Here is a 21,472-nt window from a genome sequence, read left to right on the forward strand (position 1 = left end):
TGGAATAAATCAGGAGAAAATTCAAACAGGCTCACCATTATCTGTCATTCCTACTCCTACTTTCATTCTAAGTGCGTATAATTATTAGCCACAAAGAAAGGAGCTGATAATGTTTGAGCCTGAGACATTTCAAGGTAGAAGTGGTTTTGATTTGAAGGGTTTAGCTGATGTTCTTCGTCGCTCATGACAGTAATTACCGAGCCTCAACCAGCTGTCATTACTTTAAGAAAGAATATTATTGCTTAGAGCAAAGACATACATATTTTTCGGGTGGCAACGCTCTGAAAACCAATCAAATGTGGGAAACCTGAATATGATTTCTCCTCATGAGGTTCAATTACCTGCGCCGGAGCTTTGATCGTGTTACTCGATGATTCGCTAGCAGCTGGAATTCACCGTGTTATCGCCAACTTAGCGACTTTGTCGCTATATTTAGCGAGTTTTCAGACCCCCTTAGCGACTTTTTTTTTCTAAAAAGCGACTAGCGACAAATCTGGCGACTTTTTCTGGTATTACTGGAGACTTATTTATGACGACTTTTTGACGTGAAAACACGTATCGCTCTTACTCTCAACAGGCAGCGGTGCTGCCTTGGGCACCTTGCCCGTGCCAAAGCGCTCACAGGCGGAGGATAGTCCTCCCCCAGCTGCTATCAGGGCAGGAGACGTTCACACCTGTGCGTCCAAACGGCAAATGAATCGCGCATGAGCGAAGCCGCTGCTCCTGCACTGACTGTAACGCAGTCAGTTCTTTTATTGTTATGCTGTTTTGTGAATCACAAGGTTTAAAACTACTTATAAACACACACAAAGTAACGCCACCAGAGTGCCAGTTTCGAGTCACTTTTGCCGGTCCAAGCCCGGGTAAAGGAGCAGGGTTGGAATTGTGACATTAAAAAACAATAATTGCTAAAAGAAATTTAATTTGTAGTTCTAAATAAATTTAACTGCATTTAGGACGTTTTTTTACTCACTTTATGTCTCTTCCACGATGTTATTTCTCTCTCCAACAACGCAGGTTACAATTACATTAGCATGACCAATTGTGCAAATTAGGCGATGACGTCATTTGGCGACTTCTAGCGACTTTTAGGACAACCAATAGCGATTTTCCTTACTGAGGAGTTAGCAACACTGGTCCTAATTTGCTTTAGTACCAACGTCCAGTGTACAACTATAGTTAATGTTGCCTTTAATGAGTTCCCTGTGCTGAGTTCATTGGTACGCTACTGCAGCGAGAGAAAATGTCTCTCCTGCTTTGCATCTGCGATCTAACATAGATATTTTTGCACTTTTATAACCAGAGGTGTGGACTCGAGTCACATGACTTGGACTCGAGTCAGACTCGAGTCATTAATTTTATGACTTTAGACTTGACTTGAAAAAATGTTCTAAGACTTGTGACTTGACTTGGACTTTTACACCAATGACTTGGGACTTGAATTGGACTTGAACCGGTTTACTTGAAAAGACTTGATATTTTACCCCAAATATAAAATTTAACATGCATATTATATAGAGATTGAAAATGTGACGTCATTCACGGGTAGAACCGCAAAGGATTCTGGGAACTCGTGGCAAGCGGTACTAGCGCACGCAGGCTTTCAATTAAAATCAGTTATACAGCGATAAAAAGAAACACAAAAATGTCAAGAAGCTGTTGTATTATTAACTGCAATAGCCGGTCGCATGACAGCCACGGGAAGCCGACGGGTAAAGAGATCGGTTGTTATCGGATTACGTCGTTGAAGAGAAATTGTTCAAGCCATGTTTCCGAAGTAACAAAGACGCGACTGGATTGCAGCCATTCAAAGACAAAATATAACGTCCCAGAACCCTCCAGCTCACATGTTAGTCTGCTCCAAGCATTTACACAAAGGTCAGTCTGCTGTTGTAGTTAATACGTCATTTTTCATAACATAATTGGTGATATAGGTTACAAGCAAGTCTGGCGCTGAACAGAAATTGTCGCGCTATGCTCCTTTATTTATTGTGCATAAATAGTGAATTGTCCTGACACAATATTGTGTTTCGCTTCTGTTATTATGGTACATTGACAAAAACATATGCTTTTATTCACAGGATAAAACAGGTTTTTTGTATCACTAATTGCCCAGTACGATTACAGCATACAGTATTATTGTCACTGCTACATTTCTGTGATGCTACCAGAAATTATTTCCACTACTAATTAATTACCGTTGAGCTCAAAGGTCCTATTAATAAACGGTTAATGAATGTGTATTTATGAAGACAATTTGTGAGACTGGTAAACTTATGATACGTACGATGGTCTTTCGTTCTACACGGTGCATTTCAAGGTCCTGCACCCATCCGTCGGTAAACTGTACCTGGGCTTGTTGCAGTGACCTGAAGTTACTAAACTTCATGAGTGTATGCACTCACTCCAAGAACCGTATGATTATAAATATGCATATAAATATGCTAAGATGAGATAGCTGACTTCATCTAACTAGCAAATGTTTTCCAGGCTACGTTGGTGATACAGTTTTTTTTAATGTGTATGATATTTTTGTCATGCGATTTTAAAGTCGGTCCTACAACCGCATCCAAGAATAACATGCAGCTTATCTCAGAACTGTCGGTGAAAACTATTCTTGGAGCTAGGTTTAATTGAGCTGCATTTTAAAGAGGTGCAATTTCACAATTTGTGTATATTTTCTAAGTTCACTATTTTGTATGTGTTGAGAAAAACACAGATTTTAAAATTACATGGTCTAATATTTACATTTAGCATATAACTGCAACATTATTTTTTCGTTTGTTTTTTTTAAAGACTCGAAAGGACTTGAAATTCAAAGTTTCAGACTTGTGACTTGACTCGGACTTTTACACCAGTGACTTGAGACTCGACTCTGACTTGCCTGACATTACTTGAGACTTGACTTGAGACTTGAGGATAAAGACTTGAGACTTACTTGAGACTTGCAAAACAATGACTTGGTCCCACCTCTGTTTATAACTGTGGCTACATTTCTCTATGAGTGTAAAAATCATAGCTGTGACTATGCATACCGATTCATGGGTGTGGTTGAAAGTAGCTCGTTAATTAAATGTATCACATAGCCTGTAAAGGTGGCACATACATTTTGTAATCATACAGGACTGACTCTGGTAGTACCAGAGGTGGGACCAAGTCATTGTTTTGCAAGTCTCAAGTAAGTCTCAAGTCTTTATCCTCAAGTCTCAAGTAATGTCAGGCAAGTCAGAGTCGAGTCTCAAGTCACTGGTGTAAAAGTCCGAGTCAAGTCACAAGTCTGAAACTTTGAATTTCAAGTCCTTTCGAGTCTTTAAAAAAAAAAAGAGAAAATAATGTTGCAGTTATGCTAAATGTAAATATTAGACCATGTAATTTTAAAATCTGTGTTTTTCTCAACACATGACAAAATAGTGAACTTAGAAAATATACACAAATTGTGAAATTGCACCTCTTTAAAATGCAGCTCAATTAAACCTAGCTCCAAGAATAATTTTCACCGACAGTTCTGAGATAAGCTGCATGTTATTTTTGGATGCGGTTGTAGGACCGGCTTTAAAATCGCATGACAAAAATATCATACACATTAAAAAAAACTGTATCACCAAAGTAGCCTGGACAACATTTGCTAGTTAGATGAAGTCAGCTATCTCATCTTAGCATATTTATATGCATATTTATAATTATACGGTTCTTGGAGTGAGTGCATACACTCATGAAGTTTAGTAACTTCAGGTCACTGCAACAAGCCCAGGTACAGTTTACCGACGGATGGGTACAGGACCTTGAAATGCACCGTGTAGAACGAAAGACCATCGTACGTATCATAAGTTTACCAGTCTCACAAATTGTCGTCATAAATACACATTCCTTAACCGTTTATTAATAGGACCTTTGAGCTCAACGGTAATTAATTAGTAGTGGAAATAATTTCTGGTAGCATCACAGAAATGTAGCAGTGACAATAATACTGTATGCTGTAATCGTACTGGACAATTAGTGATACAAAAAACCTGTTTTATCCTGTGAATAAAAGTACATGTTTTTGTCAATGTACCATAATAACAGAAGCGAAACGCAATATTGTGTCAGGACAATTCACTATTTATGCACAATAAATAAAGGAGCATAGCGCGACAATTTCTGTTCAGCGCCAGACTTGCTTGTAACCTATATCACCAATTATGTTATGAAAATGACGTATTAACTACTAAAAAACACTGACCTTCGTGTAAATGCTTGGAGCAGACTAGCCTGTTAGCTGGAGTGTTCTGGGACGTTATATTTGATCTTTGAATGGCTGCAATCCAGGCCATCCTTCGCGTCTTTGTTACTTCGGAAACATGAACAATTTCTCTTCAACGACGTAATCCGATAACAACCGATCTCTTTACCCGTCGGCTTCCCGTGGCTGTCATGCGACCGGCTATTGCAGTTAATAATACAACAGCTTCTTGACATTTTTGTGTTTCTTTTTATCGCTGTATAACTGATTTCAATTGAAAGCCTGCGTGCGCTAGTACCGCTTGCCACGAGTTCCCAGAATCCTTTGCGGTTCTACCCGTGAATGACGTCACATTTTCAATCTCTATATAATATGCATGTTAAATTTTATATTTGGGGTAAAATATCAAGTCTTTTCAAGTAAACCGGTTCAAGTCCAATTCAAGTCCCAAGTCATTGGTGTAAAAGTCCAAGTCAAGTCACAAGTCTTAGAACATTTTTTCAAGTCAAGTCTAAAGTCATAAAATTAATGACTCGAGTCTGACTCGAGTCCAAGTCATGTGACTCGAGTCCACACCTCTGGGTAGTACCCTTTATGAACTGGCAAAGCACTAACATTTATGTTCTCCACAGTAAGGGATGGATCTAAAATATTGGTTTAAGACATTTTTACACATTTGTATTTGTGGTTTTCACCTTTGTGCTCTTAATCTTACTAAATGTGGCTGAAAAGCTAAGTGGACACAGAGGTAAAATCTTACCCTGAGCTTTTCTTTCTAAGGTTAGTGACTTGTGATGTAACCCTTTGGAGATCAGGCCTACCTGCCCAGAAGCTTGACCCTCTGCTCTTGGGCTTCTGGATATTGATGCTCGGGGCTCCGAACGCACTACGTTCTGGTTGCTGTAGTAACTGACGCTGCTGTCCTGGTAGCCGCTGTCAGAATACGAGGTCATCTGGACCGAGTGACCTCCTGAGCCTGGAAGGAAAGCACAATAAGAGGCCTCAGTGCTTCTTGTGACACATTAAAGCAGGACGTGGTGTGATCAAACCACAGCCACCCCGACATCAGTCACTGCGGTTTACTGCGATTTGCATAGTATCTCACTCGGCTTTCAACTTGTTAAAAAGATATTATGCGTATAAATACATACACGCGGACATCTGCATTAAGCCGTTCCTGGAACAATCTGCTGGCCTACTTTCTCCTGTAGCACCAGGAGGAGGAAGCGTGGGTGATATTTTTACACTTCCAGTGCACTCCAGCTGTATGCAATATAAATAAGACCAAAGGCAAGTTTGTTTTAAACATTACAAATCGCTACTCAGATGTTACATATTTACTAATGGTAGCGATAATAAATGTGGAGGGAGAAGGAGGCCGAGTCTTTTTCTGCGTCGTGCTTTAAAAACATGAATAAAACCAGCAAGTGTTCTGCACATATAAGAATTCACAGCTGCACCCACTGCTTCGCTTTGCTGGCCGTCCAACTTTTTTGTGGTTTAACACAAGCTTCTGAGGTAGCTTGATGGACCAAAGTGTCAAACACTCCAGTGAAGATGCCTAATGTCCAACAGTGGTTGGACATTAGGCAGGCTGTGGCTGTAATGCAAAGCTCCCACGAGTGAATACGTGGGAAACATTTCCGCCAAACATGGCAGACTATAAAAAATAAAACTCAGACAGCAGAGCGGAGGCGGATATCAGGTTCTGGGTATTTTAGACTCATCTGAAACAGTGTGGGGCCTTTGGCATCTCTTAAATGTGATCAGATTGTCCAGTGTGGGTTCAGAATTGTGGACTTATATTCACTGGTTGGTAAAATGCTGCTGTGAAGCCTCGGGCTGAGCTTTGGCTCCCTCAGCATCTGGTGTTTAGACTTGATGAGAGAGGGGTGGATCTGACTGTGAAGCTGAAGGATGCTACATGCTTGTATGGTAGACATTCCTTAAAACTTAGTACTGTAAAAAAGCCTTGAGCCACCCCTCATTTCTTGTCATTTCTTCAAGTAGTCTTCAGGAATATTTCTCCAGGCTTCTTGAAGGACATCCAAAGCTCTTCTTTGGATGTTTTGTTCTGTTCTCTGTCCACATGATCCCACACTGCTTCAATAATGTTGAGGTCCAGGCTCTGGGAGGCCAATCCATGACTGATAGTGTTGCATTTTGTGTTACTGCATTGGCAATGTGTTTGGGCTCATCATATTACATCCAAAAATAAAGATGGTACCCATCAGATCCTTTTCAGATGATATTGCATGCTGGATGAAATCCCGTTGTTTTGCAGCCACAGGAAAGTGTATCCCGCAGTGACAGAGCAGACCATGAACTCCTTTGTATACCAAAGTATTCTAGAGGCCATCTGTCCAACAGCTAAAGCTTGGCTTAAACTGGGTCGTGCAACAGCACAATCACCCCAAACATATCAGGAAATCTACAACAGAATGATTGAAAGAGAAAAGAACGAAGGTGTTGCGATGACCGAATTTGGACAAAAATTCCTCCACAAGAATATGAGAGATATATTCAAGTTACTGCTGCTAAAGGTGGTTCGATAAGCTATTGAATCAAGGGGTGATGTTGTTAATATAAATCATTTTAGGACCAGAAGATTTTGCTTTGTCCCAGTATGTAAGATTACAAGAGGGTGTACTTATTTTGCTGCATGGCTGCAGAGTAAACTAAAAATGTTGGTGTTTTCCAGAATCTGCACTCAACATCATGAACTTTAGTCCCTTCCTAAAGCATCGTTTAAACCGTGTGCTGAGTATATTTAACAGACCCTCACTGCCATGTAGGGATGCTCGGTCCGGCTCCGGCAGGAAGAGTCCCTCCTCTGCTTCCAGGTGACGACCAGGACATCCAGACCCCTCTGTGGCTCCGCCCTGAGACTCTCCGCCTGTTGTACGATTAAAAACATGCAAAGACTCTAGCATTAATGCACGTACTTCACACACATAGATTCACACGCATTGAAAAACACAGGTATGGCAAATCAACAGCATCATCTCTGCATCAGTTCTTTTTATACCACTTCTTTTATTTCAGGGGAAAGATGACAGTGAAGAATGGGATGGAAATCTGAGGAAAGGGATCTGTGACAGAATAGTAAATGGACCCAATTCAAAGCTTTTATACATACAGTATATATACTGGCAGAAACATTGCTTTGCTTTGCTTGACCGGCTGGTGCTGCATTCTGGCAATGTTCAGCCTTTTGGAGGCTATTATAGCTTTCTCATGTTAAAAAACAAAGTTCTTTCAGCGGCCTAATCATATACACTTCATCCTATCTGAAACTACAGCATTTACCATTTAAATGAAAGTACCGCAGGAATGGAATAAAACTCCACTGAGCATCACTGAAGCTTTTTGCCTTCATGTAGCCTTCATGCCAACACTTTATATTACCATTTTGTATCTTTTATTTATTACATAATGTTAAATGTTAAACAAAAGAAGTCATACCTGCGGATCTCCATGCAAACGACTTCTCGGATGAGCTTCGGCAGCAGAGCAGATGAGGAAATGGAGGAGGCGAGAGAGCAGAGAGAGAGGTAAATCAAATTAGAGTCACTGTCTACGTCCGATCAGACCAGGAAGAAGAAGGAAGACGGTAGAGAAGATATAAGAAGATAAACTGGATAGGGAACCATCTCGTGAAAAAAAAAAGCATCCAATACACAAGAACAATGAAGAAAGTAACGCTGTGTGAGTTCAAGTCACTTTTTACACAGACTGACTGAAGTCTGAGGAAACACCTGCAGCTGAAAACAAATCATTTATACTGAAATGAACACCGAAAACCCCCCATACAAATACAACTACCTCTAAGAATATGACCAAAGTCAAAGCTCTGTTTAGGTCACTAGATATTGTAATGCTTATTGTCTTATGATTTGTGGACCAATGTTACAACTTGAAGCATCTTTTAAGGGTCAAAATTACAGACATCATGCATAAAGTGTCAAGTTTTCTTTAATATTTCAGCAGTTTTGTGGATTTCAAGGTTTCTGTTTGTGCTCAGAGTGATGTATGCTGGCTGTGACACCACAAAGTGACTGTCAGCTGGCTGAACATCACTCCTCATGAAGACAGATTTCACCATTATGTGGTTTGACAGAGCTTTCTGGAGCTGGGTGTGATTTACAGCCAGCTGGAATCCATATAACAACAACAACAAATATAGGTGCATTATTAGGGCTGTTTTGCTACAGATACGAAAATTAAATGGAAAAAAAAAAATACTTTCAAGGGGCCAGAGTTCCTTGTAAGTAAGCTAAATTAAAGTTGAGCAATAATTCTAGACTTACTAAAGTTCTTTCACACTGTTTCTTTGGACATTGGCTGCTTTTACACTCATTTTCAGTCCAGTCCTAATACCTGAGCCTTTTTTGTTTGTTTGTATATTGCACAAAATCACATCATTTGTTTTGTTTTCTTTATTTGAATCTATGAAGAATGCCAAAGATAACAAAGCTGAGAGAAATAAAATAGAAACCAATAGATGCAAAAATAGGTGATTCACAAAAAGCTATTACCTGAAAACTTGCATATCTCAGCGTGCTCTGCAGTTTGTCCTTTAGGGAACTGGACAAGTGGAGGGCAAAAGAAGTGTTTCTTTTCTAACAAAAGATCGAGAAATGAGGGTGGCTCAGGACTTTTTTCACAGTACTGCACTGTATTTATTAATGCTAACATCCTTCTTCTTCTTACCCATTTATACATGCTTACACTGAAGAAACTAGGGTCCAACAAAAAATATGTCCTTGCATGTCCTTGAGTAACATCCAAAGAAAAACTCAAGGATACACTGCACATAGATGTACCACGTTTGTCAGTTAATGGGTCTTTGGTAATAATTTTCTTGGCATACAAATACTAAAATAATTTGAATGAAAATGGTCAGATACAAGTAAGGGCTGAATAGGGTGAAAAAGCAGCCAATGTCGAAAGGAAAACTCAAACGATAAGAGGTGGTCATGTGTATTTTTGTCATGAGATACTGTGTGTTTTTAATTGCAAAAATCTTCCAAATACTTGATGTGATCACTTTAGTCAAATCTACCTGCTGCTGTCTCCTTCTGGTGACTCGGCTCCCAGCATGCACCTCTCCAGCTGGCTAGCCACGATCTGCCGCTCCTCCTCCAGCTCCCGAGTCAGCCGCTCGAACTGGAGCTCCTGGGGCAAGACATTAACAGCAGTGATTATAACCCAACATCCACCATGACGCGGTGATTTAAGCCTCTTCTTTAAGACCTATTTGGTGCCAGTTAGAATTAAGTGTAAAACCCATTTTGTATTCAGCCTGCGCGGCTTGACTGATTTCTCACCGTCTGTGAGCTCGCTGAGAGGCTGTTAAAGGGGGGATTCAAGATTTTAAACACTAAGAGTGTGTCCGGCACCTTTTAACAGCATTTGGTTCAGATAATGTAATTACACACATTTTTGAAACTTTTGGTACAAAGCACAGAGGTTTAAGCACAGAATGATAAAATGTAGACTTCATGGTAAAAATTCACCACAGAGGGTGAAACCAGATGTTTCCTTTTTCTTTTATCATGAGTATTCTGGGCACAGCCTTTAATTCCACATTACTAATAGATACAGTGACACAGCACTATATCTGTAAATCTGGGGGGTTTAAGCCCTTAGAGTGAATTGCTCAAGGTGGTGGCTGACCTTTCTTATTGTTCATTCCACTTATTGTTGTGATAAACAGAATAGTGTGTGAAATCTATTGAGCTGTAAATGCAGTTTACTTTCGAAGAAGATGAAGAAAACCAGAAATTATTCACAATTTAGTAGCTGGAAACAAACTTTGTGGCATTTAAACTTTAAAAATTAGCCTGCAAGCATTTTGCAAAGTCCTCACTGACATAATATACATAATATTGTAAAGGATTTTGAAAGAATTTCACAGGTGCGCGCAATTGAGAGTGTTTGATTGCCAAATTTAAATCAGTTCACCCAAGTCTGAGCAAACATTCGTGTCGTATTTTATGCCAAAGTCGCGGAGGCCTGGAGACAAATTGTCAACTCCCCGCCTCCACAAAAATAAAATAGATTTTCACTCCCAGTAAACGTAAAGCAATAATTTTGAGTAAACTGCAACTGAAATATGTAAAAATTTAAAGGTTAATTCATTCAAATACTTATGCTTGGCATAAACTGGATGCAAACCCATCAGGTGGATTTCATTTGACCAGATTTCATTACATTTAACATTTTATACCGTTTCATGGAAAGTTAATTAAGTGATTTAAAGTCAACATTCTGGGCAGAAACTATCTTTTTGATTGTGGCAAACACTGTTTGCAAAGGAAAACTGTGTATTTCCCAACAGGTTGGAGCGTGGTTGCTGGAGGTGGGGGTCCCGAGCCAGTCTACTCCTAGTGTCCTAATGTGATCCTAAAATCTTTGCCAAATCAAACACTGGGATTATCAAGAACAGGGGTGATTTGTGACAGATGTAAAGAAACAAAAGTGAAAGGGAAAGTTTACCAGATGCTAGTGAGAGCTGGTATGTTTTATGGTTTGTAGACAGTGGAAGTGCAGAACTGACAGGATTAGAAATGACTTAATCAGAGGTCGAGCTGAGGTCGAGCAGTCTGGAGACAAAGTTAGAGGGACAAGGCTGAGATACTTTGCACGTGTGCAGAGGAGGGGAAAGTGGATATATTGGATAAAGGATGTTGAAGACAGAGCTGCCAGGCAGGAGGAAAAGAGGAGAGTGATGGATGTGAAGAAGACATGCAGAGGGTTGGTGTGACAGAGGAGGATGGTAGGGACAGGGGGAGATGGAGGCAGATGATTTGCTGTGCAGACTCCTAAAAGGAGCGAGAAGAAGAAAAAGAAGAAATCTGCACTGTAAACCTAATGGTTAAACATGCTGTTGCATAACGAATTTCGGTGTTTTGCACCTTTAATATTCATTATGATGTACAACAAAAGTACAGATGACAGTCACTGTTACAAAACTACAACAATTTAAAGTATTTAGTAAAGTGTAATGTGTATAAAATACCTTAGAAGGAAGCACAGAAAGCAACTTTTTCTTTTACCGGTTTGAGCTTCACAAAATGAGTGTCATTTAATTCAATTATATTTCACAGAAGACAGACATTTCTACAGCTAATATCTACCAAACTAGGCAAATCTCATCAAAACAGTCTAGATAGTTAAACATCATTAAAATATGAAAACTGGATTTTCCAGCCTCGCTCCTCAGGCTGCACCACCTGCTAAACAGGGGATGAATAATCATGTGTATTGTAGGTTAATGGGGCTCACATGCGGCCACATGTCCTCTAGTTTCCCCTAAAAACCCATCCAGTTTGTGACTATGGAGCAGTAAAATAACTCTTTTAACTAAAATTAGGGATTTGCATGATTGCAAAATGAAATTAAACACAGAAAACTGATGTTGAGTTCAAAATGTCCACAAGATTTTGTCAGCAGATCGTGTTTTGGAGAATTTTGACTACTGAAACACCAAAGCATTTAAATATACCCTGTTCACTGCCATCCCCAATAGATGGTTGGGTTCCAATACCTTGCTCAAGTTTATGAAATTGGAGCAGATGTTTATGGACTTTGACTGAATAGCAGGTATTGTTGGCACTAGCTTATTTGTATTCTGTAAAATAATACAGAAGCTTCCCAGTTGCTCCATAAATCATCCAGGAACCACAGCTGGTGTCATCACGGAGGTCCACTGGAGAATTAGCTGTCTGCAAATAATGTCTAAATATAAAACTGGCCTGCTGGAAAAATACACCTTCACAGGGAAACGTCACTGTGATTCATCCATCCATTCGCTTCCGCTTATCCTTTTTCAGGGTCGTGGGCAGTGTTGGTCAAGTTACTTTAACTAATTACTGATTACTTCCCCCAAAAGTAATCCCGTTACTTTACTGATTACTTATTTTCAAAAGTAATTAATTACTTAGTTACTTAGTTACTTTTTAAAAACACGATTTACAACCTGAATAGGTGATAAAGCGATAGATCTTTCAGCCCAATTCTACTTTTTCTACACAATCCATCATACAAAATGTAATCAAATGGAAAAGTCCTTTTTTAAAACTTGTTTTATTAGTTTTAATCTTTTAACTTTATGCATCAAGCAAACATTTAATTATATGCAACATTCTCTGACTGGAAGAAATTTGTTTTAAACCTATTTAAACCTATTTTCTGCACATTCCAGCACATAAAATATATATATTTTTTTGTGTTTACACTCACTCTTTCAAATAGATGCAAGTAAAACACAGCAGAAAATAAAGTCAAAGACTCAGCGGTCCTGTTGCTCTATTTTCACCTGTAAAGCAGGAGTTGGGTAGGCGGAGGTTTACCCTGGTGCATGTGTTACGCAGCGGTCAGTGAAAGAATCCGCGAGTTTCTCCGTGAGTTTCCCATTACGTCGTAGCTACTCGGTGTTTGCTTGGAAGTTTAGGGGTTTTTTGCTGTAAAAAGAAGTTTTCTTCCCACGCACAATGCTAATGGACGCTAATGTTTTTGTCACTTTTGGAATCAAACTTAAAGTAAGGTCAGTACTTCCACACTTTAAACGCTGCACGCTCATACTCTCTCCCGCAGGCGATCCATTGTTGATCTGCACACAGCTGTTGTCAGGAACATCGCACTTGCTTACGTCACTGTCATGAGACATTCTCGCAAAAAAATCACGGTTTTAGTAATGCAGTAACGCAGCGTTCCTACGGGAAAGTAACGGTAATCGAATTACCGTTTTTGCAATAGTAATCCCTTACTTTACTCGTTACTTGAAAAAAGTAATCGGATTACAGTCTCTGGTCGTGGGGGGCGCTGGAACCTATCCCAGCTGTCATAGGGCGAAAGGTGGGGTACACCCTGGACAGGTCGTCAGTCTGTTGCAGGGCTAACACACAGAGACAGACAACCATTCGCACTCACATTCACTCCTAGTGGCAACTTTGGATTATCCAATTAACCTATCCCCACAAGCTGCATGTCTTACCTCTCTTCTCCTCCTCTTACCTCATGTTATGTATTTTCGTTGTTTTTTTTCCTATCAGCCTACCTTTCTGACGTGTCTCCCCAATGTGATGTTTGTGTTAAGTTGGTCAGAAGGTTCCTTTGTAAGTGCACATGCGCAATTAGCGTGCTGCCTGCTGTAACCCTAATTTCCTTCGGGATTAATAAAGTATTCTGATTCTGATTCTGATGTCTTTGGACAGTGGGAGGAAGCCGGAGTACACGGAGAGAACCCACGCAAACACGGGGAGAACATGCAAACTCCACACAGAAAGACCCCGGCCTGATGTTGGAATTGAACTCAATTGCAGCAACAGTGCTAACCACCGTGCCACCGTGCTGCCCCTGTGATTCAGGACTTCATTAATCCAATAAATTTTCAGAGGCACCAAAAGAGCTGATAGCTGCAGCTCATTATGACACCTGTGGTTTGGGTAAAAAAAACCTCACTGTATCTCATTCAAATGCTTTACTCAGGTAAAGGACCTCAGCATGCCTGTAAGTAAAGTAAAAGTACTCATTATCTTCTGGATAAATCAAATTTTATTGAATTTTTAAGAAGTTTCGTCACAGTGGCATGTTTGTTTTCTAAGGCTACGTTCACACTGCAGGTCTTAATGCTCAATTCCGATTTTTTGATCAAATCCGATTTTTTTGTCTGCTTATTCACACTACAAATAAAATGCGACAGCAAACGCGCTCTAGTGTGAACGCTCAAAGCGGCCCGCATGCGCAAAACAAGACGTCACACACAACGCGCTCTGTATAGACCCAGAGCAAACAGTATTGTTTGACTGATGGCCCTTAATATAAAGACTTCAGACTTGACGTTTCCCAATTTTTGCTTTAAGTTATTTTGTTATTTACATAATACTGTAGATAACCTAATAATTATCCTTATTGCTGTTTTAGAGGAGCGGTGCTTCAAAGGATAGCTGCAGATTTCTGACAGAATCTGCAGGTTATACAGTACAAATAAAATGTTCACGTTTCTCCAACGTTGTCTTCCCAGCAGTTTCACTGGATGGCCAGGAAGCGTTCGCGATGTCTTCTCCGGCACTGATAATTGGCGTCTGTCTTGTGTCAGTGACGTAAAAGACGGATTTAATGCGACATGACCATTCAAACAGCAGTCGCTTTCTAAAACATCAGATATGTATCGGATTCAGTACCACATATGAAAGTGACCCAGGTCGGATTTGAAAATATCGGATTTGTGCTGTTCACACTGTCATACCATGATCGGATATGGGTCGCATAGGGTCAAAAAAATTGGATTTGATGCGCTTTCGCCTGCAGTGTGAACGTAGCCTAAGTGGATCAACAAAGAATAATGGATGACAGATGATAGTTCATATAGACCTTGGGTGATACTGAACTACGACAGACCTATGTGGTCTAATATTTGTTGATATCACATATTAGACCACAGATCATGTCATACAATAAATAAGAGCATAATATGAAATAGTAGGAAATTGATGATATAGACAGAGCCTTGCATTTAAATTCCATCCACAGCAATGACACAAGCCCAGACATGTTTGAGGGGGTGTGTCTGATGACTTGTGCTGTGCAATAGTACAAAGTTGGCATCAATCCGATACCAAGTAAATACAGGGTCAGTATTGTCTGTACCAATAGAACAGTGTGTCATGATTTAATCATCATCTTTAATTTCCTTTCAGCTTTCGTTTATTTAGAAACTGGATTTTTTTGGAGACCTGGAAGGAAAATGTGCTTGTCCCTAAAGCACTTTGGGTCACTTTGTTTAAATGTGCTATAGAGTAGACTAAAATTAAAATAAAATAAAACAGAAAACAGTTCCGACATTTTTCATAGTGCAAGTTTGAGGTATATTTTTCATTTCTAAAAGCATATATATACACTACCAGTCAAAAGTATGGACACACCTTCTCATTTATTGGTTTTTCTTTATTTTCATGACTATTTACGTTGTAGATTCTCACTGAAGGCATCGAAACTTTGTTTACTACGTATTTCCATATGTGTTCATTCATAGTTTTGATGCCTTCAGTGAGAATCTACAACGTAAATAGTCTCCAACAAAACACACTGCTTTACAACATATGCAAGAAAACTATTCTTGCTAAAGGTGGAAACAACAAATGTGTTTTACCACTTGACTCCAAAACAATTGTTGATCCAAAATCTAACAAATGACTCCACCGACCATTGCTGGAGCACTCATTAGCTGTCCTCCATATGACAGGAAGAGCAAACAGTGGATAGAAAACACTCATTTGATTACATGGTGGAAATCAAGGCTTTAATAAAGGTGGTCGTACCAAATACTGACTTTCAACCTGGTTAGAAACTCTGAATCCACATCGTTCAATAAATCACTGCACCCATTTCACATTTTTCTAGCAACTTAGGAGAAATGAGGGATGGCTCAAGAGTTTTGGACATTACTGTATCTACCCATCCTACCAGTACAGTATGGTGAAAGTCCTTCAAATCATAATCCCTCATAAAAAAACAACAAAAAAACAAAAACAAAAGACCCTTAAATCCACACTGGCAGCTCTCCATCTGTTTACATCTCTTAATAAAAGCTTTTTTGTATTTGGGTCAGCGATGACCATGTGATGCACGGAGCCTTAACAGTCTCTTTAGTCAGATGGTGTACAGTGATTTAGCTAATGGTCTCCTCATGCTGGTTCTTTTCTTCGGTCTCGTCTGCTGTGGACTGAAAAAGTCTGTGTGTTTATCACAGCTGACTGCAGAAACAAAGCTGGCTGGATTTCAGAGTTAGCATGCTTGCTTCTGTAATCTAAGTAAACTCACAGAAATGAAATCTGTTAAAAGGCATTAATTCAGACAACTTAAAAAGCATTCCAGGCGATTTTAGACAGGGGACTGTTTCGCTTGGGGAACATAATAATTCAGTAATTCCCACAAGGAAATCGGCTACATGGCTAATTCTGCAGCAGTAATAAGTGTTGGTTTTTCTGCTGTATTCCCTTCCAAGCTAATTGAGTAGATGTTTGTAGGCTTGTGGGGCTAATGCAGCTCAGAGCTTGCTGCTACAAACTATTACAAAATGTTAATAATAATGATAAATCATGCAAACATGAAAAATGGTCTTTTGGTTTAAATCCAGCCACGCAGAGCTTATTTCAATACATTTGTTTTTAAAGAACTGTCATGTCAGTACAAGAGGTTTATCACAAGTTGGTATGATGGTGCTCCAAGGTGAGTCATGCAGGAAATTTGAATGAAAAATAAAAAATAAAAGCGGGTGAGAAACTAAAAATATCCTACAAAGCTCACACAATAACGGTAAAACAATGCAATACAATCAAACAAAAGTAAATGCAAATTAGTGATTTGCAAAAGTCGAGAAAAACCTACAGAGGTTTATAAAGAAAAGTAACACGCTTCAGATTAAGAGGAAGGTAATGACAACAGCAAAAGAGAAGCTCAAATATAATAGATGTGTGTCATTCAGACACGGTGCCTTAAGGGGACCTGCTGTGCTCATTTCCAGCTCTACAGCACGCTGTACGTCTCCGGGTTCTGCCCGTGACTGAAGCAAGTCTTTTTTACCTCCTGTCTCTTTAAGGCACCAGCACACACCCAGCAAACTGTAAATGGTACATGAGGACTGACATGATACTGGCAGCAACAAAGATTTCAGCAGGACAGCTTAGCTCAGTAAATATTGGGCTCATAAGCTGCTTATTACATCACATAATGGAGGATTTAATCATACACTCATAATATCCTTTAAACAGTATCTATATAGTTCTCTCTCCTGTATATAGGAACAGGAGAGGGAAATATGATAAAGGTCAACTGAAATGCAAAATACTGCCACCAGTATCTATCTATCTATCTATCTATCTATCTATCTATCTATCTATCTATCTATCTATCTCACTCTTTAAACTCTTGCCATGTTTAAAATGGATCGACTCTGTTAATTTTGCTCTTTTCCAGGCCCAGTCATCCGTTTTCTTCTACTGGTCAAGGGGGCAGCAGTCTAAACCTAGATGCCCAGACCTCCCTCTCCACGGCCACCTCCTCCAGCTCAGCTGGGAGGACATGTAGGCATTTCCACACCAGTTGACAGATTTAATCTCTCCAGCATGTCCTGTCTCTGCCCTGGGACATTCTTCCTGTAGGACTTGACTATAACACCTAGTCTAGGAGGCACCCAAGAGGCTTCCTAGTCAGATGCCCAAGTCACCTTGACTGCCTCCTTTCAATGTGGAGGAGTAACAGCTCAGCTCCGAGTCCCTGCTGAATGACTGAACTTCTCAGCCTATTTAAGGGTGACTCTAGCCACTGCTTGGAGGAACCTTATTTCCACTCGTGTCTGCGATCTCATTTTTTCAGTCACTACACAGAGCTTATGACCAGAGGTGAGTGCAGAGGCGTAGACTGACAAGTAAGTTGACAGCTTCGTTTTTACACTCAGCTCTCTCTTCAGAACAAAAAACACAGGTACAGCGTGAACATCACCTGTCAGTCTCCCAACTGACTATTTGAGGCAGGAATTTGTCATTGACCCAGAGTGCACGCTCCACCCTTTTCAAGCTGAGAAACATGGGCTTGGACTCGGAGGTGCTGATTTTCATTCTTGCCCCTTCACACTCAGCTGAAGAACACCTCAGTGTGAGCTACAGGCCACCGCCTGATGAAGCCAAAGGAACCACATAAAATTCTTAATTCACTGATTCTTAATCAGTGACAAAGGGGAGCCTAGGTGTAGCTCAACACCCACTGGGAATAAGTCTCACTTACTGCCGATGTAGTAAGTGTGTATACACACACACACACACACACACACACACACACACACACACACACACACACAATTAGGATGTAATATATACACAATTGGGACCTGTTACTGTTCTGGCTGTTGACAGTAGTTTCTGATTTATGAAGAAATAAAAATAGATGTCCAAAATCCCCTTAAAAACATTATGACAGAATCAAATCTGAAATCTGAGCCTTTCTTTATCCAAAGTTCAAAGTTACATTTATTGAAAAGTAAGCAGGTTGCCACATAGTTGGATAGATGACACCTCGCATGTGTTCAACTGGGAAAGTTGAAGGGTGATATCTGTAATGGGAAGTCTTTTAAGTGTCATCGGAGCCGTGAACTCTGACAGCTCTGGGATTTTGGCTCTATCATGCGTAGCTGGCTCACTGCTGATTGAAAAACAATAAATATGTTTCCTTAGTGTTGATGAAATTCCATAAGATTGGAAGTTCAGAACTGGATGACCATCTCTGCTATACCAGTCATGGGTGATGTCATGGTAGCTGTGTCTGTGTTTTATAGGGTGTAATATGTACAGCATGCTCATCTATTTTATTTGATAACTAGTTGATATTTCACTATAAATGTATCCATATTTCATACAAAATATGTATTTCTGCTGAACCATTATATCAGTACAAGAGCAAATCTAAATTCCATTATAGCAAATAGCAACATGATCCCTACAATCAAGATCAAGGAGATGATTATTGATTGCAGGAGAAAGAAAACAGATATTCTGACACTTTTCATGAGTGGGGCATGTATGGAGAGTCTTGGTTTTCCTGTTCTGTGGTGTGGACCTAACAGACTTTGCTTTCTGATGATAGTCAGGGAGAACCACCTCACCCAAAAACTGATAGCATCTTTCTAATATTGCTCCACAGAGTGTATATTGAATGCTGTGTGTTTGTATGCAGTTTTACAGCTGTGCAGAAAGAAAAATGCATAGAGAGTCATCACCGCTGTCCTAAAGATCATCAAATGCCCTTTTCCCTCCCTGGAAGGTCATTAGAGTCTTCAGATTTACAGATTTCTTTGAAGTAATCTTTCCAAGTAATCCCAGGTAGAATGATTGTATATCTTTAAAAAACAAGAATTGGGTGCACAAGTTTGAATTTATGTTGCATTTTCTTTAATCCACACAAACATATTCACACTTAAATCTTTTAATAAGTGATGCTGAAGCTTTTTAACTTGACAAGGCCAATTAACTCCTCTTTAGTAATGATGATTGACTGCAGCTTGCAGCACAAAAAGCATTTGTTTGACAGCACTCATTAGATTGACCAAGACTCAGAAAAATGAGAAAGTTCAAGGAACAGTGAAGATCTAAGAAGGAGAACTGTCCGAGGTCTGGAAGAAAGCCCAAACCGTCACCCACACATGACAGGAAGATAGATCGGTTGTTCCCAGGAACCACCAGAGCTCAAGTCTGAACTGGAAACTTCTGGAACACCAGCTGTCAAGCATGGTGGTGGCAGCATCATGCTCTGGAGCTATTTTGCTGCCAGTGGTACCTCCAAATTCTTCAACCTTATTATTAACAGCTAGATAGTTGACACTTGGACACAGCTGGATGTTCCAACAGGATAATGATCCATAGACTGCTTTATGCGTAAAGCTAACATTAAACTTCTGGTCCTCTAAAGTGCTGACTTCAACAGGTAGTGGTGATGTGTGTATATATGGATTGGATTAGAGAAAATCCAAAACACATTTAAGCTTGTGCACCCAATTCTTTTTAAAACATTTTTAAAGTCAGTAAAGATGTAAGCAGTAAAACCATTCCACGGTGGAAAACGAAAAGTTCAGAGAAATGATTAAAAGCCCCAAAAAACATAATTCAATTTCGATCTACATTTGACAACAGAGTTATAGTTACTGCTAATATTTTTATCTCTTAACATCCAACACTGCAACACATATTTGACAAAAGATAAGAAAGCCTAATAAGTACTCTTAAAATATGCAGCATGTATTCAGAGCATCAGTGCTGACTGTCCTCCTCTGCTCCTGCATCTCCTTACATCACTCTGGAGCAGCACAGAGACAGGGCAGCAGCACACAGCCCTCCTTATCTCAGCCTTGCCACGTCACGGCACATCTCGAGGGGCAAACAGAGCTGCATCGGTTCCGTGCGCCCATCACCTCGTGATGTCTGGAAGCACGCCTGGCCCTGCCAGGCCGATGCAAAGCCGTGCCAGGCAATGTCTCGTACCAGCTGGGGGCCACTGGACGATTCGCCACGGCTTATTGGGAGGCGTCACTAAGTGTTTTTCTCTCTTTTCTGGAGTGACACCAACCGCAGACCTCTGTGTTTCACTCCTTCTCGCCATGTCTAATCATAGCCCGGCAGTTCAGTTTATCTGGACTGCATCTGTGATACCCGTGAAATGTTCGGCCTAGTTGTGCAGCTGTGACACGCTGCTGATTTTTGCTGAAACTCACCATCTTAAAGAGTTTGTTAAAAAAGGCAGCTTGAAGATTTTCAGGCTCATTTGACCGCTCAGAGAAGACTTATTCTTGCTCTCACAAACGTCTGGCCATCATTTGGTCAGTGACGTAATGAGACATGTCAGACGTGGCAGTAAATTTTCATTATGAGACTTCTGTTTCTTTCTCGAGGCACAGAGAGAAATCATCAGAGGAGAAGCAGAGATACCAGCTGCTACACCCACAGTAGCCTCAATAAACCAGAATGCTATGCATCCACTTTTGTTTTTCCATGTCTCTCGCCCTCTCTCCACCCACACATGCAACCCGTATATGGGTTTAAACATTTTCAGTCTTTCTGTGCGCCCAAACAGGCACCTTTGATCAAAAGCAACAAGTTGTGTGAGTCGTTCTGCGAGGGCTCTGACAAGTCACTAAGCAGATGAGACAGGTGCAGGCAGCTGAGGTTCAATAAGAGAGTAAATAACTCCTGGAAATGCAAAGAACAGCCCCGACTGATGAGATCTGAAACAGTAACCCAGCGTGAATGTTCCTCTGTGATTTCTGTGAGACATCAAGAGAAATCAGCGTCCTCTTCCGCCACACTGACTTTGCTGCAGACTGCTAACCTCAGGCGTCCGTGATCCCGAGTCAACAAGGCAGGCCGCCGCAGCGAGCCATCATGAGCTCTCCCTTTTCTAAAGCATGACAGCAAGCATGCATTCAAATCCAGGCAGATATCCAACACAAACAGCAAACAGCACTGTGGCTCGGATATCATTGGGATCATCTGAAACATCGGAGCAGGGAGGCGGTGGACGTTGACATAACTGGATTGACGGAGCTGGTTAAACCCTGCAGGTCACGTGAAGCAGGGAAAGCGGTCACGGTGGCGGCTGCCATCAATCATGCACGCCCAGATGATCTGCGCTGTAAATTTACTTTGACGTCAAAGAGTGGTCTTTTGGCTCTGAAACCAACCCAAGTGTGCAGAGCGC

General features: G+C 40.5%; 1 protein-coding gene across 7 annotated transcripts in view; it reads right to left on the bottom strand.

Annotated features, from left to right (window-relative positions):
• The window catches only part of LOC113016737 (plakophilin-4-like), an 80,451-nt gene that overhangs the window by 40,442 nt on the left and 18,537 nt on the right, over positions 1-21,472 (bottom strand). For 3 of the 7 annotated variants that reach the window (XM_026159805.2, XM_026159806.2, XM_026159804.2), the window contains exons 3-6: positions 9,288-9,400; positions 7,688-7,722; positions 7,002-7,118; positions 5,044-5,198 (exon numbers count right to left, since the gene is read on the bottom strand). In XM_026159805.2, coding sequence (XP_026015590.2) covers positions 5,044-5,198; positions 7,002-7,118; positions 7,688-7,722; positions 9,288-9,400 — 420 coding nt within the window. Of the gene's footprint in view, positions 1-341; positions 362-568; positions 713-973; positions 1,127-5,043; positions 5,199-7,001; positions 7,119-7,687; positions 7,723-9,287; positions 9,401-21,472 lie in introns of those variants that run through there. The other 4 variants (XM_026159808.2, XM_026159809.2, XM_026159811.2 and 1 more) reach the window with 4 other exon arrangements.

This window comes from Astatotilapia calliptera, chromosome 23, assembly GCF_964374335.1.
Source record: "Astatotilapia calliptera chromosome 23, fAstCal68.1, whole genome shotgun sequence".
NCBI classification, from domain to species: domain Eukaryota; kingdom Metazoa; phylum Chordata; class Actinopteri; order Cichliformes; family Cichlidae; genus Astatotilapia; species Astatotilapia calliptera.